The 18,104-nt window shown below is 27.4% G+C and overlaps 2 protein-coding genes and 1 long non-coding RNA gene across 3 annotated transcripts; all 3 read right to left on the bottom strand.

The window, feature by feature from the left end:
* Positions 1–2,248: 2,248 nt before the first annotated feature.
* LOC149055323 (uncharacterized) lies at positions 2,249–5,890 on the bottom strand. Its single transcript, XR_016192115.1, has 4 exons — positions 5,881–5,890; positions 3,545–3,595; positions 3,171–3,381; positions 2,249–2,742 (listed from the first exon to the last, which is right to left on the bottom strand). It is a non-coding gene; the product is annotated as an uncharacterized LOC149055323 (long non-coding RNA).
* Positions 5,891–5,971: 81 nt separating this feature from the next.
* On the bottom strand, positions 5,972–12,136 carry LOC149055322 (zinc finger E-box-binding homeobox 1-like). Its single transcript, XM_089229920.1, has 3 exons — positions 11,987–12,136; positions 8,195–8,305; positions 5,972–7,651 (listed from the first exon to the last, which is right to left on the bottom strand). The coding sequence occupies exons 1-3, from the start codon at positions 12,120–12,122 to the stop codon at positions 7,413–7,415; spliced, it is 486 nt and encodes a 161-aa protein (XP_089086046.1). The 5' UTR covers positions 12,123–12,136; the 3' UTR covers positions 5,972–7,412.
* Positions 12,137–12,692: 556 nt separating this feature from the next.
* On the bottom strand, positions 12,693–17,961 carry LOC149055321 (uncharacterized). The gene is made up of 3 exons (XM_089229917.1): positions 14,337–17,961; positions 14,196–14,270; positions 12,693–13,441 (listed from the first exon to the last, which is right to left on the bottom strand). The coding sequence occupies exons 1-2, from the start codon at positions 15,811–15,813 to the stop codon at positions 14,224–14,226; spliced, it is 1,524 nt and encodes a 507-aa protein (XP_089086043.1). The 5' UTR covers positions 15,814–17,961; the 3' UTR covers positions 12,693–13,441; positions 14,196–14,223.
* Between the last annotated feature and the right edge of the window lie 143 nt (positions 17,962–18,104).

The raw sequence follows: 18,104 nt of genomic DNA, 5'->3' as shown, positions 1-18,104 counted from the left end.
GTTATTATTATTGGTTATTCTTATTTTGATTTCAGATTAATACAATTAATAAGAATCATTATCCATAATTAATACAATTTTATGATATGTAATCTAGGCAGGTAGGTAATATGTATACCTAATAAAACAATAATAACATAAGAATATAGTAACACAAATTTGAGGAGGCTGCAGACGAAACGCAAAACACGCCCATCTCGGCATCTCATTGCATGGAACAGGACTTCTTAATCGAGGATGATAATGTTATGAATGTTCACACTGTGGACACTCTTGACGTAGCAGCGCTGCTTGAACATTTTACCACATACTATACATTGGAATTGCAGCTCAACGCCGCATTCGAATTCTAGATGCCGATCCAATCCTTTCTTATACTTGTAGGTACAACCGACCACATCCATTCACATGAGTCGATCTGTAATTATAATATAGTCATTATATTAAATATTTATTCTAATTTATTCTAATAGATATATTCGACCCGACACATGAAAACGTTGAGAATTTGGCTTAAGGAGAAATAATTTGAAAGTATTTAGTAAACTAATATACATCTATAAGGTCATTTTAATTTAAACATTTTATTTTTACTGCAAATTAAGTTTAAAAAAACTTATAATTCATACAATACTCCAACTGTTTTAATCGAAGTATATGTTAAACACACAATAATAATTATTTTTAGTTCAATTCAATTTCAGTGAAATGGTCTGCTACTCAGTTTATGAGTAAACGGTGAACGACAACAACATGTGACTTTAAGCTGCTTCGCTGCTTGAACATTTTACCACAAACTACACATTTGAATTGCGGCTCAACACCGCACTCGAATTGCAGATGCTGATCCAATCCTTTCTTATACTTGTACGACCGACCACATCCATTCGAGCATATGAATCGGTCTGTAATTATAATATAGGCTTTATATTAAATAATTATTCATTTTATTCAAACAGTGGAGTTTGAAAAATATTAGGTAGTAATGTCATAATATAGATAAAACGTAAACATAATATGAAGGAAAAAATATATCATACTGGTTGCAGTTACAATATTAGATTGATTAGTGTTAAGAATTACATGATGTAAGACTAAATTTGAATTAACTATTATTACATAGTATAGCAGCTCGTATATTACATATTGCACTGGCCATAACACATTCACGAATGATAATATTACAAAACGTGATATTTATGCAAATTAGCTTATAGTGAACTCGGTAATACACAATATTCTACTCGCAGTAAAGCCGCCACAGAGAACTCAAAACGAGTAGCTTAATAGAATAGATAGGGGACAGTTATTATTAACAACAAAATGAATAGATGGCACTTAAAATTTTGGTTTTTGTAAAAACGCATTAAAAGGCAATGGGAGTTTAAGTAGGGCAAACATCTTGCGGTTATCTCGTCCATCCTAACAGTTTTTTCTTAATTCTCGTTTCAGCGTGAAGGAGGGTGAACTCCAGTGGCGGCTCGTAGATAGTGGCGATGGGGCGATCGCCCCCCTTCTAGAATTATCATTTATTACAAATTTACAAGTTAAATATTAAATTTCTCATTTATATTTTAGTATAATATTGTCAAAAATAAAAATTGTGTTTCCTTCATTTACACTAATACATATTATGAAAACATTATCAGATGATGGGAGTTTAAAAATAAATCATTCGACGCTGTAGCTTCTAAGAATCGATAACCAATAACAATTTGCCGGGACCGGCGAGCAGCACATGCGATGCTTGGGCGATGTTAAAAGTCGCTCGTCATTACTATGATTGGAATACAAAAACTAAGAAGGGGGAAAACAATAATAATACTGCCGCCGGGGCGATGATTTTAATCGCCCGTTGGCCGTTATACACGGATTCCGAACTTGCGTATTTATTATTTACTTTGTGCGGTCGTAACTCTCATCAATTCTATCTATAAAAAAGTGTTGACAATTTAAAATATATATAATAATTTATAATTTATATGTATTAAACTATTAAACAGATTAAAATTAATTATTATTATTAATATTATTTGTGTTCGATACTTTCCATAAATAAGCAATTTTATATCGCCCTCCCACTTTCAGAGCAAACGAGCCGCCACTGGACTACACTCACATACAAACCCGAGGATAGAATTGTCGATAGTTTTGTAATGCGTCTGTGGACAAAAGAATAGTGAAGCAGAACACTGGACGTCGTCCATGGACCCATGGTAACAGTGAATACTGCTAAATAAATGACAAATTTAAAATTGAAACGTGTTACTATTATTTACATCTAGTTATCTCTATACAATATAGATATGTATATGTACAATATTTAGTATAAAAATAATTTTATCTATTAGGCACATGTATAATAATTGATTATTATAATACATGTTTATAACTTTACAAATAATTATAAATAAAAACACAATAGTATAACATAAAGTAAGTGGGTATAAATAAATTATAACCACTGATCACATAGAGAATTGCAAGTTCATTAAAAAAGTGAAGTTTTCGTAGTATATTGCAGATTGAAATCAGATTCGATGGCTTTCCTGTGATGAACCAATACGATGTGTCTCTTCATGTTGCCTTTCAATGCGCATCTCTTCGGGCAGTACGGACATTTATACAGTGGTGGTTTACCGCATTCGTAATTCAAGTGGCCGCTGAGACTGCTTCTGAATTTGTACCTCTTACCACAATTGTTCGGACACGGATAAAAAAATAGTTGGTTAGCAGATTCAACTAATAAAATAAAAACAATGCATCTTGATTATAACTCGATGTAGGTAATTGGATTTAGAGTATATAAGTGAATACCAATATTATATGATGTGCATAAAACAAAACTTACAATTTTAATAGTACGCCTTACCTATGTTATACATTATAATATAAGATATACTTCTACACGACTTGCAAAAAAGCCATTACACCGCTCGAAGCTTATTATCATTAATTGTATATACTAGTACGCACATTGTTTCTTAAATTCAGATTAGGAACTTACCGTTTGTCGTTATGCGGGTAAAAGCTATCAACAAACGTACACGACGATGTTATAATATTATTCAAAACTCTATACTAAACACGTGCATTTATTTAGTAGTTTGTTCAATAAAAAAAACCCTTTAATTCGAGACAGAATAAAACATTTATTTTAAGATACATACACAATCGATTCATTGATTCATCAGACACTTTTTCCGGTTTTATTTGTTTCATCACATACTAACAATAAAGGCTTATGGAAATCTAGAACATGCTCATTCAAACAACTGATTTCTTCTAGCTTTGTTGGGCAAAAGGGACATAATCCATTTAAAACAGCGCTATTGTGGTATTCAGTTGATTTGCAAAATGACTTAATGCGTTTCCGATCATCTGAAATATACAACGCAAATGTAAGATATAATAAAAATAATTTTTAAAATTAGGTTAAAAAAGCATATCATATACAGTTTAACACGATTGAATATGATAATCTGTGTTTTATTTTTCATCAAAGTTTTGATTGAAAGCAGCACCAAATGTGCTTTTACTATACCTGTGTGTTGTGATTTGTAATAACAATGACAGCAGTTAACATATGAAATCACTAAAAAAAAAAAGCTATGCAATAATTATTAATTTTCAGTTTTTATTATCGTTCTAAACAATTAATCTGTTTATTTTCATTATTTACATACTTTAAGTTATCGTGTAAAAATGTACAGCATAATAAATAAAATTACTATGCGAGGTCGATGATTTTTTTTGTTTATAGTTAAAGCGTAAGCAAATGTATAAAATGGCATCATTAAATATTTGACCTTTCTTCTGAAAGTGGCTAAGAATTGAAAGAAGAGGAAAACGATGAGTGATGCACATATCTAAGGTGTGAAGTGAAATTCAATTTATGGTGGAATAGCTTATGACGAATCTTGCACTCGTACCGAGGTTGTTTGCCGCATTCATATTTTAGATGAAAGCCAAGGGGACATTTGTTTTTATAATTTCGATAACTGTTGTTTTTGTGAAAATTTGGACAGCTCTATCGTGTGGACAACTCGTCAAAATAATATATTATTCTATACGACAACAATAATTAAAAGTTAAAAATTAGGGAAGGGGCTAAAATGTACTACTGACCACGAAAAAGTTAGTATTAAATTGCAATATATTACAAGAAATAATTTTAATGCGTTTTACAAAAGTAATAATAAATTAATAAAATGAAAAAAGCACATATACCTTTGAAAAAAATTTAAAACAAATGCACGTGAAATTATTTTTTGATACAGAAATAAAATATAATGTAATTTATAACAAAATTATCTACTATTGTTAGATTAGTAGATGAAATTAAAAATATTTATTGGATGAAAAAGTAGGAACTACAACCCCAAAACTCCAATTTATCAATAAAGTATGAGTAAATAATTTAATTCGTTGTTAATATATTAATATATTATGTAGCAATAACAATTTTTAATATATTAATAAAATTAAGTTACGAAATTAACATTGTAAACTGGAAGTCTGAAAAGTAAAAATAAAAAAAATAAGAACTATATCGTAAAATACAGTAGTATTAAATTATACCTAAATAAACTTATAAGGTTATTACAGTTATTACATCTTATCATAATCGATTTAGTGGTGACTAGTGGTACTTAATAACTGGTAACAAAGTTAGGTAATACTTGAAAATCATATAAAAATATAACTATATTCAAGTTTAAATACTTTAATCAAAGCATATATAATGTGTATTAATACTTTATTAGTCAAACACATTGATTACTATTTAATAAAAAAATTTTATAATTAATTATTCATTAACAATAGTTTAAAGCATAGGTATATAGGTACTAAAAATAACAATTAGTATTGTTGTTGTAGTTATTAAGCAAATACTTATAAACTTATAAAAAAAATCTATTGACGATGCAGACAGTACTGAATTTTCACATCATTAATATATCACTATATAATGTAATATAATATAGGTATTATAGCTGTTGTTGAAGTTTGCTTATTGTTGTTATTTTTTAGGAGTTATTTTCTCATATTGTTATAGAATCTTCGTGGTTTCATTTAAAAGTGATAGTAGTCATAGAGAAGTTACATTGTATCAGTAATATTAAATAATTTAATACTAATGGACACTGAACAGTTGTAACAGGCGTAAATTAGGTTACAAACCTTGAGGGTTTAAAAATATAAAATAACACATAATAACATAATTTATTATAATTACGAGGTTAAATTAGTAAATACTTTCAGGGGCTTCGAGAGTTTCTAATGGCCCATCAAGCTTTCTAATTTACGCCTATGCTGTTGGTATGTAAAACAAAACTAAAATAAAGTGGTACCTATAAAAAACTATTTCAAATCAATCTAAAGGTTCACTTATTTTTTTCATAGTGTGTTTTATTCTTATTATTTGGTTATTGCCTTCAACAAAAAAGTTGTACATAAATCTTTGGTAAACAATCAAACAATGACTTCAAAAGGACAAAGTCAGGGGCTCATGTATTTATGTACTGTGAACATGTGTTTCTTCAGGTTTGAATTTCTCGAAAACATCCTTAGACAAAAGTCACATTTGTATAAGGGTTGTTTTCCACATTCATATTTCAAGTGGTAAGTCAAATGGAATTTGTTCTTGTAACTGCGACTGCAATGCCCATTGACACAGCGCCAAATCCTAGTACCTGAAATGCGTCACATTAGCCTGATCGTTTATTAATACTAATCAGAGCAAAGCATTAATACAAAAAGCTGTGTATTGATGATATTTATTAAATCTGTGATATTCAACAAAAGTAAAACATTACTAATAAAGTAATAAACACAAACCTATATTTCGTTTTAAATTGTATTTATAAATACGCTTACCTAACCCCATTAGGGTTAATGGTTTAGCTTATATACTGGATTTTTAAAGGGATTACGAGATTAACGAACATAAAATAAATACATTTTGAAATAAAAATTTAAGTTATTTATTTATTTTTTCTGTTCTTCCAAAATATATGTACGCAATAATAAAATGATATATAAATCTAGGTAATCTGATACTTAAATAAACATGTATTTTTTGTAATTGTGTTATTATATATATATATATATAGGTACAATTATCTTAAAATGTTGCTTGATAACCACTTTTAGATGCTAAACATTTTAATTGACATGCCTATTTATTATAATAGGTATTCTAATAATTAAATAATTTACCTATTTTAATATAAATAAAGAAATGGTAAAGGATTACAAAATGTAATTGTTTTTATTACTAATGAAGTAATGAAATAGTCAAAATTTAATTTAACGTCAAACTACTTTCCATCATAAAACATGCGAAATATACCTTTATTCAATATTTAGAAAGCACACACAGGTTATATCAGTGCTTGAAATACCCTGGCAAAGATGTACCTAAATAAAATAAATAAAATAAATATAATATTTCTTATCTTGTAATTATAAGAACACATACATACATTGAATACAGATTATTCGATAAATTATAATTGAATCAGGTGAAATATTTCAAACTTAATGAACAATTTGTTAATTTATAAATACAAATACAAGATAGACTCATATGATAGAGGGCAACCTTGTATAGTATACATACAATACATTCACGATGCAAATAGTGCAGACCTAATATATATCTAATAATATAGGTAGTATTAAAAATCAGTAGGTACCAAAAATATTTTTTATTTTAATATAACTTGAGCTTCCATTAATCACGTATAACCGTATATGACTTAATTTAAATATAGGTATAAAAGTAAATTCATCAACAGCTATTGTAAAAATCAATCAAACTGTTGAAAGTAATGTTAACATCTAAAACATAAATCTTAAATAAATTATGTATTTAAATATATCATTGTTTTGAAGAAAATACGGTAGTAACTAAATTGTAATATTTTATAAATAAATTTTTTTTGATTTGATTATATTTATCAAAGAACATAATTATAATTTATTAGTTGGTTATTATTGAACGTACAAGCTTAATTATTATACACTATATATAATAAAAGTTTCGTAAAAAATATACATACTTTTCAAATATTTTATTTTAATTGTACAACAAAAAATGTATATAATATATTCTATAAAAAATTGACCATATATTTTCTAGGTACGTTTTTAATAAAAATCGTAAAATACTGTTGTGGAAAACTAAATTAAAAATATAACTTGATACCTATGTAAACACGAAAGTTACATACTCATTAAAATTATAAAATATACTATCTAATAGTTTCTTAATACGTTCCAGGTATTTTTTTTTCACTCGTACATTCTAGTAATTATTATTATTTATTTAAAATAATAGTTTTATCTATATACATAATATATGTGAGCAGGCATTATAAATAATTCGATCTTGAAATCAACAACTACTATATTATCATATCGACGAGCTTGTTATTGTGCACTGATGACATATGAATTTTTAACACGTTTCTATACGCAAAACATTTCATACACACTGTGCACATGAATTTAGGTCTTACACCGCATTCATAGCGCAAATGTTGTCTGACACCATGTACCGCTTTGTAACTTCTACCACATTGGTTGGGACATTGATAGCGGTCGTTGACAATCATAAAGTCTTGTTTATTTAACTTCCACCACACTAGAATAAAATAAACACTGATTACCAGAAGTTGCGTAATATTATATCACATTGTTAAATATTTCGAGACAGAAGTATGAATATAATATGTATATAATATTATAGGGTTACATGCCAAATTTCATAAAAGTCATAATAATAATAATAAAAAATCAAACATAGCCTTGTTGACATCGTTTAATTGTTTGGACTAATTCAAATGTGGATATTGATAATTATAATAAAAAATAATTAAAGAACACAAGGTTATTTTTTCAAAAAATTTCGTTCGCCAGATTATTATAACAAGTGTCCACATATTTACAGGTACAATGTACAGTCTAATTAATAATACGATAATAGTATGTACTTAAAAATATACGTTAAAATTACACAAAACATTTAAATTTGAATCGAAAATTATAAAATGTAAATATATGACTAAATAAAATAAATAAATACGATTTTGTTTTAAACACAATATTTTAGTATAGTTTTACGAGTACAGAGAATGGGCCATTCTCTGGTGTTTCTTTACGGAATCCGATCTAGAATATTTTTTACCACAGTATTGACATTCGAAGTCTACGCCGCAAAATTTGAAATGTTTAGCAAAACTCGGTCGTTTGTCATAAGTGCGTCCGCATTTGGGACAAGTGAATGTTTCTGAAACTCCTATAAGGACGAAAAAAATCGTGAAAATACATTTTTAATTTGTGGAAAAAACCTTTGTGCAAAATTACATTTCATCATGTTATATTAAACATATCATAATATGTGACATCTTAAAAAATATACATATTAATTTTTAATTATAACCATGGTGTACAAGAAACGTGCATTAAATAAGAATATGAACAAAATAATTAATTGGGTAGGAAAGACCGGTGCAAAATTCTAAATAATTTTTATTTATAGACTAACCCATAATAGTTGTTAGTTAAGAAAATGTCATCGCATTGATTTTCTTTCTTAATCCACGGACAACATATCAAATTTAAACGCAGCAGAACCAACCCTATCTTATTATTACATAACCTTGTTCGCACTATACAGTTATAGACGTATAAAATATTACAATTTTAAAATGCTTATAAATTATAAAAAAGTTAAAATTCATAAAAAAAAGATGAACGTAACGACACAGGTAATGTTCTCAACTTTTGCAAGTTTGATAGTGATGTAATTCACTCTAATATTAAAATTAACAACATATGATTGGTTATGCAAAACGTAAATTTACTAGGTTGCGTGTGGGTCAGAGAGAAAAAAAAATATATGGTGCTCTGTCATCATCTTAACATAATTTTTTAACACAGTATACCAGTGACGTATTTACGTGGGATGATTAGGGTGATAATATATCATCCCCAGAGCCTAATTTTTATTTCAATTTCAGTGTGTTTTAGTTATAAATTTATTTTAAAAAGGAAGTGCAATTTACATAATCTATATAAGTGAACTAACACATTTACATATATATAAATTAAATATAAAGATTAAAAGAGGGATTACGGAACCCAGTGGAGACTATACTGATGCATCATGAACATGTTCATCTGAAGAAAATCGTAAATATGCCACAGGTAGGTAACTATAATATTATTGTATTAATCATAGTTAAAATATCAATTTATAAAATTTTGTTTCTAAAGCCAAAGATACGCGTAATCAATATTTTGATTTTGTCGTTCAATAAAAATATTTTTATCAAGAGGTCGCTATATGCGCATGCATTTTTTAACTCCATCTAACAAACGTTGGATAGTTACGATTATGTTTAGTTAGTTTTGATATTAGTCTGAACTTCACCAATTGTAAAATTTTAAGGTGAGAATATTATTTTTGCTTAAATGTTGGCTTTTTTCAATATTTTAATTTTCAAACAAAATATGGGCAGGTATTTGAAATATTTTAAGTTAAAAATGCATATAATATCTTCTTTGAAAATTAACATTTATAATAAGATTCTGACGCTTAAGCAAAGATAATATTCTTACTTAAAAGTTTGATGGTAGGCCAATTCACACCAATAGCATTGTTTAAGAAAAATGTATAAATTTTAACAATTAATCACGTTGTCTTAAGTAATTAAACAAATTTTAAAGTTAGTATTTTTACAAGTGTCACCACAGTAGTTGTACTGCGAAAGTAATCCATGGCGTTTTTAGTTCAAAAATCATAAATTGTAAATGGAAAATGGTATTCGTTTTGTGTGACAATATGTAATAAGTAATCAAGACCGGATTAAGGATCGGTTGAGTCCTGGGATACCATACACTTAGAACTTAGTGGGCCACATATAAATTTTAAAGTAAGTATTTTTATAAGTGTCACCGCAGTAGTTGTACTGCGAAAGTAATCCATGGCATTTTTAGTTCAAAAATCATAAATTGTAAATGGAAAATGGTATTCGTTTTGTGTGACAATATGTAATAACTAATAAGTAATCAAGATCGGATAAAGGATCGGTTGAGTCCTGGGATACCATACAGTTAGAACTTAGTGGGCCCCTATCAACTTAAACTTTAAACAAATTATATTGCTAAACTTTACGACAGTACCTATATAATTATATAATTTTGTACTATATTACCATAATAATAATACCATGTGCAATCATAGATAGCAAAAAGTAAAGACCAACACTTATAATATATACTATCACATACTACCTACATAAAATGTAGTTCACAACTTCATTTAATAATAACTTATCAGATTATAATTAATTATTAGAATTAGAAAATTAATTTCATATTTTATATTTATTATCATTTAGTAATCATAGGCATTCGTGATAAAAAATTAAGAACATTTTTATGTTATAATTTTTACTATTAAAATATTATTTAATTTTTTTTAAAACAGTTATGGATCCATTAAAAAAAAATATTTAGGGGATAAGATGGACCTCCCCTGGATCTTAATCCGGACTTGAATAATTATTCCCAGTCATCTCAATAAATATTTTGTAGCTCCAAGGCAAAATTAAATATATGTAGGTATTGTTTATTTGTTTAATCAAGCATTAAGCAACAAGCAGTACATTATCATTACGAATTTGTATCAGATACCCGGATACGATTAACACATAATCTATTTAAGTGTAACACTGAATTCATTATATTAATAAATTATAACAAATATAAATTAAATACATAGTTTAAATAATTTTTATTACATTTAATATACTTAATATATTCATAGTATAGTTGTATTACGAATCCGATAACCGTATGTACAAGAGTGCCCGCAGAACTACAAACCCGGGGGGAGGGGAAGAAGACAAATTTACAATAATAACTGATAACGCAGCACACTTTGTTTTTACAAGTGATTAAAATAGTGGTGAAGGGGGTGGCATGGTGTGTGTTGCAATGGATACATGGCTGGACCCGACGGAGTCAACGGTTTGAACTTTGCCACTTAACCGTTTTCGATCCGATTGTCATGCCCTTCCACTGGGAGCAACGTCCGAATACATGAAAATTCTCTTGTTAGAGAAGGGGTAGCAATGAACATGAGATACAAAACGCTTCTCAAGTGAAAATACATTGGCAGAAACCAACAAGGATTGAACCAATACAAAAAAAAAATACATATATTAAGAACCTAAATGATATTAATATTAGTTGTTATGTAAAATTTGCTCCGATAAGTTACCAAAAATATGAAAATTATAGTATTATTTTATGTAAAATGCTTATTTGTACAATTACATTACGTATGTAATATCAGGAAAACATGATGAGGGATTCAATTTAAAATAAATTTAATGCAGGTGTTAATGTGAGGATTTGTATTTAAAATAATTATTATGTGATTGTCATGCCATTCCATTTTACGTTTTACAATTTTCAATCATAAATCACGAATAATCAATGGATATTGCTATAATAACTGAATTAATAGATAATTTTAGTAAAAAAAAAATCAAAAATATATTTTCGTAACACAAAACGCACAAGTATAACTTTGAATTACGCAACAAAAAAAATTATTAAACAAATACTCTGATAGGGTTCAGTTCATATTTTGTTTTAATTATGTTTTTTTAAAGTTTTTTAAGTTAAAATAATATTAAAATGAAGGCGGAATATAAAAATATGCAATATTGCTATGGCTCAAATAAATACAATATTAGATTTTTTATAAGATATTAGTTTATTAAAAATACAACTATATTAATCTTTTTAAACTTCAAAATATTAAATATAATGGCATAAAAATAAATCCACACAAAAAACTAATTTTAACTGTAATTATATTTTATCTAATTTTTAAGAATCAAGTATTTATGCAAGCACTGCATAAATATCTCTAAATGAAAAATAAAACTAAATTTGTAGGTACCCAAACCGTTTGTAACAAATACAACACTGAAACATTTTTTCAACGCCGCATCAACTTTTTTCGTTATATAGGTAAGCTCTGTCGATATGTTATATAATATTACATCATGTACGGCATTCACAAATATTAGCTTCATTTGGATACCAAAAACCTATAAAATAAAATAATATATAGTTAGATTTGGATATTCTAGATAGGTAAGTTAATTGTTCACCATCATTTATAAGTTACATATTATAATATATCACGTGGCAACATACAAAATAGTAGATCTTTTACGTATAATAGGTTATTAGTATTATATAGGTAGTAGATTAGTAACTGACATTTCTAAAAATTAAATCTCAACCAAAAACATTTTTTTTTTCAACTACTCAGGAATTTAAAAAAAAAAATTGTTAGCATCAACAACCCACAGCATAAAGTAACTTAACCTAGTTATTGCTTAACGGGTTTAGTATTTTTCAGCCATTCAGAATGCCGATCATGTGTATTTATATTTATATCGTTATTATGTTATTAGATATACTGAGGAAAATATTAAAAATGTAATTTTTTAGAAATTTCATAGTTTGTAACGATTATTAAATTTTAAATAAATATTTTATAATATAAAGCTGCATTAATTGTTGTCAACACAACTTGTTATAGTATTAAAAGTTATTATTTAGTAAATAAAATATATACAATAAATAGACCAATACCATTTCCAAAAATGAGATGTATTAAAATAAATACTGTACTACAAAAATTGTTTTATCGAATTCGTAAATAAAATTAACATATTAAACTAAATCTTAATGATTTATAATCATAATAGATACTTAAAATGATTTACTATAATTTATAAACAATTATATAAGGTATTATGGTATCTTGTATATTCGACTATATACTAACAAAGTTAATTGAATACATAGTGGATAAGTTGGCGATTTATCTTGAATATAACTACGACCAACCACAATATTTATGTATATTAATCCATACCTCAACGTAGGTAATACATTATATCTTAATACATTGCTCGCATGTTATTATTTCTTTCATGGATAATGTACTTAATATTGATACAATATACAATACAAGTATAATACTATAAATATTAAAGTAAATAATAATAAAGTGTTATGCACAACCACAAACTTGTTTAACAATATTGATTTTCCAAGAAATAAGATCAATTCCTTCCTCTATTAAATACATAATATATGTTTTGATATATAACAGTCTAGTATATACATAATATAATTTATAATATTAATAACTTATGAATCATTATATTATGCCGTTTTAAGCTTTGTTTTTGTTTGAACTGGCGACTACACGTTACGCATTTGAACTTTGGTTCTACACCACATTCGTATTTCAAATGAAACATTAGGTTAGAACGACGTTTGTATTGTTTTTCGCATTTATGGCAGTTAAAATAAATCAAAGTATTTGCACAACCATCTAAAAAAAAAAAAGTCATATTATTACTGGGATGTATATTAATGTACACATAAATTATAATCAGGACATAATGTATGAATACTCAACATTATACAAATCGTATAGGTACTTAAAATAGTAGAAATATATGTTTTTAAAAAAGTAAGAATAAATCATAAATAACAAGAACTGCTTGGATCCTACTAAAATTTTTTTGGTAAATATGTGTATGTTTTAGGCATATATTATATTCAAATTAGGCATTTTAGTATCCATGCGTCTAGACAATAAGTTAAATGCTCAAACGTTTAACTGAATGTCTATATTAAATCAGGCAAAAATAAAAATGAAAAGTATTTGTATTGTTTAAAAAAAAAAATACTATGAATATTTTTTTATTAAATATATATTACTATTCTATTTAAAAAAATATGTATAATTGATTGATGCGTAAAATACGTAAAAGTATATGACAAATTATTAATTTTGTGTTTTTTCGGTACTATTGTTTTAAAACTTAAATTATAAATAAGTATAAATAATTGCTAATTAGTAGGGCTCGGAAGTTGTTGCATTGAAAATCATGAAAATATGCATGCAAAAATGCATTAAAATATTACCAAAAATGCACGAAAATATGCACAAAAAAATTTAATGCACTCAAATATGCACTGAAATATGTAATTAAATTATTATTTTTATTTTAAATGTAATTTAATAAATAGTAATTAATAATATAAATAATACAAATGTGAATAAAAATTAGTATTCATACGTTTATACACTAAACATAGTCAAAAGTTTCAGTTTGAGTTTTCTTCGGAAACATTTTTTCTTGAGTTTTCTGGCTCTGAAAAATTAAAACAATGTTCTTTAAGTACCTATTTTTACTGTTTAGTGTTGTATATTATTTTACCTTGGAAATTGCATTGAACAATTAAAGATTTTTTGATATTTTCGAATTTGAACGATTGTCGATTGGAAGTGAGTAAATTTTTGTACGCGGAAAACGAACGTTCAACGTCAACTGATGTTATTGGACAGTTTTTCATACATGTGAGATCATTTAAACTCCAATCTTCGGGTAATCTATCTGTGTCTTCTTTTCCATTTAAAATCTCTGATATTTTTAAAACTGCTTGATAGCCTTTATTTTTTGATAAAACAGACTCAATCTTAATTTTAATTGTTTTCCCCATTTCTCCATTAATTTTAATTAATTTTTCTTTTGCTTCTTCGACAATAGAAATGGAATCTACCAGTGGAATTTCTTGTTTTTCAAGTCTTGTAATTAAATCGGGTAAAAATTCAAAATTTGATTTAATAAATATAAGTTGGGCTTCAATATTTTGATCAGAAAGACACTTTTTTGAATTTTTTATTGATACTGCATCGTTGTCATCAAAAGAATTTACGATTAATTTTATTTGCTCAAAATGTTCACAGTAGTAATTGGCGGCCTTTATCCAAGTACCCCATCTTGTCAAAATTGGTTCAGGTGGTAGGGATAGAGATGGAGCTATTGATTTAAAATATTGAATGCGAGAAGGTGCTTTACTGAAAACCTTTTTCACGTTTGCGATAAGTTTGTCAACTTTCGGATATCCTGCTCGTACAGTTTCCGCGATCCTATGAAATGCATGGGCCAAACAAGTAATGTGTATAGTTTTTGAATAAAATAATTTAATGGCTTCTCCAGCTTTAACCATATAGGGGGCAGCGTCACTAAGGAACAATAATACTTTATCGTGCTGAACACCGTTCGGCCAAAGTAAGTGCATTGATCTGTCAAATAATTTGCAAATTGTGGAATGATTACATTTTTCCAGCTCCTCAGAATGTAAAAGAAAAATCTTATTACGCTCAGTTTCATTTAAAACACCAATTACAACATTTGCCACATATCTGCCCGTAACATCCGTTGTCTCATCTATTGACACCCAAATACATTTATTTTGAACATAACTCCTGATTTTTTGAATTGTATTTTCATAAATTTCATTAACATAACCTTTTCTTAACGTTGATTCACAAGGAATTTCTTTACCAGTGTACATCGATAGAAATTCTTTAAAACATGGATTGGATAATTTATTCAAAGGTATATTGGCTGTCAACAAAGCCTTACATAGATCGCGATTGAATATAGACTTTTTCGTAGCGTCCGTTATAAACGGTTGTGTAAGTATTTTACTTGTGAAATTTTCAACGCGCTTAGCTGCCCGCTTATGTTTTTCCGTCTTAAGATGTTGGGTGACAATAAACCTTTTATCCACGCTCACTTTCGTTTCACAAAAGTTACAAAACAATACATTTTGGTCTGCTGAAAAAACATCTGACCCAAATTCTGCAATATATTTTTTAACTAAAACACTAGTTATTTGTTTAGGCATTTTTGTTGTGAAACGAAATTAAATTCAAAATGTAGTAAAATTTACAACAAAAATAAAAATAAAATATTATGATCGTAAGACGCGCACACGAGACCGCAAGACACGAGACTGATATGTGTACAATATAGCTAGCAGCAAGTAATGACGAGCCGTATAGGAAACTATTTTTAAAAAAAAACCAGAATGTTCTGTTCAAATATCTTATCTTTATTTGACGTTTATCGATAATAATTGATTTCGATAGTGCACAGAAAACTCTTATTAACTATTATAAGAAATATTCAAGTCGTACTTAAAATATAGCATGTTATATGCAAAAAAATATATTTATTGTGAAAAAATGCATGTTTTCATTAAAACCACAAAATATGCAAAAATATGCAATTTTTATTTGATGTATTTAAATTCGTTACAACTTGAAACAAATTTCTGTCTTACTTGGCAACTTATTGGACTATTCAATAAAAATATGCAAATTCAATAAGTTCCGAGCCCTACTAATTAGGTATGAAAGTGAGAGTATAAAAATGAATTACAAATTCTATTATAATTACAATATTTTGTTAACTTTTAGTTAAGTATTATTGTTTAGTGGCTTTATTTGGAACATTTAAAATTTTACCACTAAGAACAACAAGTTACGTCTACAAGTTTCCCCTTGATGATCAAGGGGAGGTATATTTTTACAACGAACATAATATACACTACGAATATATATTATGATTTATTTATTTATTCATCCAGATAAACAACAATTCAAAGGGAATGCAAGTGTGATCTTGAGAAATATCATATCATATAATATATATTATTACAACTAAAATAATTAACTAAATCACGCGTTTATACTATATTCTTCCGTTACTAAACGGAATTGTTTGATAGATGTAATTTGTACAATTAAAAAATTTGTTGGTAGTATTTTTGTATACGAGATCTGTTAAAAAATTACCGGGATTCTATTTTAAACTACTATAAAAATTATAAAAATATTTCCTTCAGAATACTTTCCAAACGAACGAAATGTAATCGTCCAATCTTGGCATTTTTCAAAAGTATTTTAAATATTAAGTTAATTTCCGTATTCCTTCCTACTTTTCTATAAATCAAGATCTTTTTTTCATCACATCCTTTAATTTAAAATCAACTATTGACTCCTTTTTTGTTAAAGCTTAGAACCTAGCTAATTTAGTTTCCATTCTCTTAGACTTTTTAACACAACTTGTGATACTTTAACGCCGTGTCCTACGTGGGTCCGGCGAAACACCATGGTCAGAATAGAATTCATTCGCACTCGCCGGATTCACATAGGATATGATTGGTCTGTATACAACATTATATATTTTAAAAGGGCTACCCCCGTTGGAATTCTAAATAAATAAATAAATGTAAAATTGTACCGAAATTAAGGCATTAAATCCTGTTGTGGTGTTTATTTTTTCTACATGTTTAAATCATACTTTTTAGCGCAGATATTACTATCAGGAAAATGTATCATATATGATATATATATATATCATATCAGATATTACTATCATCTCATGTATCAATTTATGAGAATATCGAAGGTTCGGTACACAGCAAACATTGTTTTGTTAGTCAAAACTTCACGGATCCACAGAGCTGATAAATTACCGTTATGCAGGCACCAGATTTGTAATTGTTTTGGAAGTTTTCAGAAAATTTTTTCTTGCTAATATTAATACGTTTTTATAAAATAGATACTTGATTAAAATACATTTTTCATTTAAAGCAATTCCATATTATTTAAATTTTCCATAGTAGGTAACGTTTGTCCCAATATTTTTTAAACAGAAATTGTACTTCAAAATTGTATAATTCAAACTACCTATAATATACCTAAGTTTAAAAAAAAAAATGTATACATTTTTTTTGTATAAGCCGTAGGTAAAAGTATTGATATATTTAAATCGTGGGCACAGCTCTATTATTTAATGTTCAAAATCTTGTGCACGGAGACCATATGACGCTTCAGGTGTTGCTTCCAGGTGAATTGTCTACCGCACGCGATGCACCGGAATTGTGGAGCTACGCCGCACTCGAGCTTTAGATGGCTATTCAAGCTAGCTCTGTGCTTATACATCCTGTTGCACCGAGGACACGGGAATGAGAAGTAATTGTTGTTTTCTGTAAAACAAAAGACAGCGCAAAATTAAGTCACAGAAAACAATGTATTATGTCAACTACAATACGTTTTATTATCAATAATAAGCTTAAACAGCGAATGCTATAAGAAAATTTACATATTATATTATATTACTATATACATA

Source organism: Diuraphis noxia, unplaced genomic scaffold, assembly GCF_037042655.1.
Source record: "Diuraphis noxia isolate RWA-SAM2 unplaced genomic scaffold, SU_Dnox_SAM2 contig0005, whole genome shotgun sequence".
Lineage (NCBI taxonomy): Eukaryota > Metazoa > Arthropoda > Insecta > Hemiptera > Aphididae > Diuraphis > Diuraphis noxia.
The sequence above is the reverse complement of the archived record's forward strand: the minus strand, read 5'-3'. Positions and strand labels throughout refer to the sequence as shown.

Excerpts from the sequence above, each read along its gene's own strand:
- LOC149055322 (XM_089229920.1), bottom strand. The coding sequence starts at position 12,122 with ATGAAGCTAATATTTGTGAATGCCGTACATGATGTAATATTATATAAC. Across the intron at positions 8,306-11,986 it reads ATTTGTTACAAACGGTTTGG|GAGTTTCAGAAACATTCACT; the intron begins GTACCTACAAAT and ends TCGTCCTTATAG. Across the intron at positions 7,652-8,194 it reads CTTCGAATGTCAATACTGTG|TGTGGTGGAAGTTAAATAAA; the intron begins GTAAAAAATATT and ends ATTTTATTCTAG.
- LOC149055321 (XM_089229917.1), bottom strand. The coding sequence starts at position 15,813 with ATGCCTAAACAAATAACTAGTGTTTTAGTTAAAAAATATATTGCAGAA. Across the intron at positions 14,271-14,336 it reads TGTTCAATGCAATTTCCAAG|AGCCAGAAAACTCAAGAAAA; the intron begins GTAAAATAATAT and ends TTAATTTTTCAG.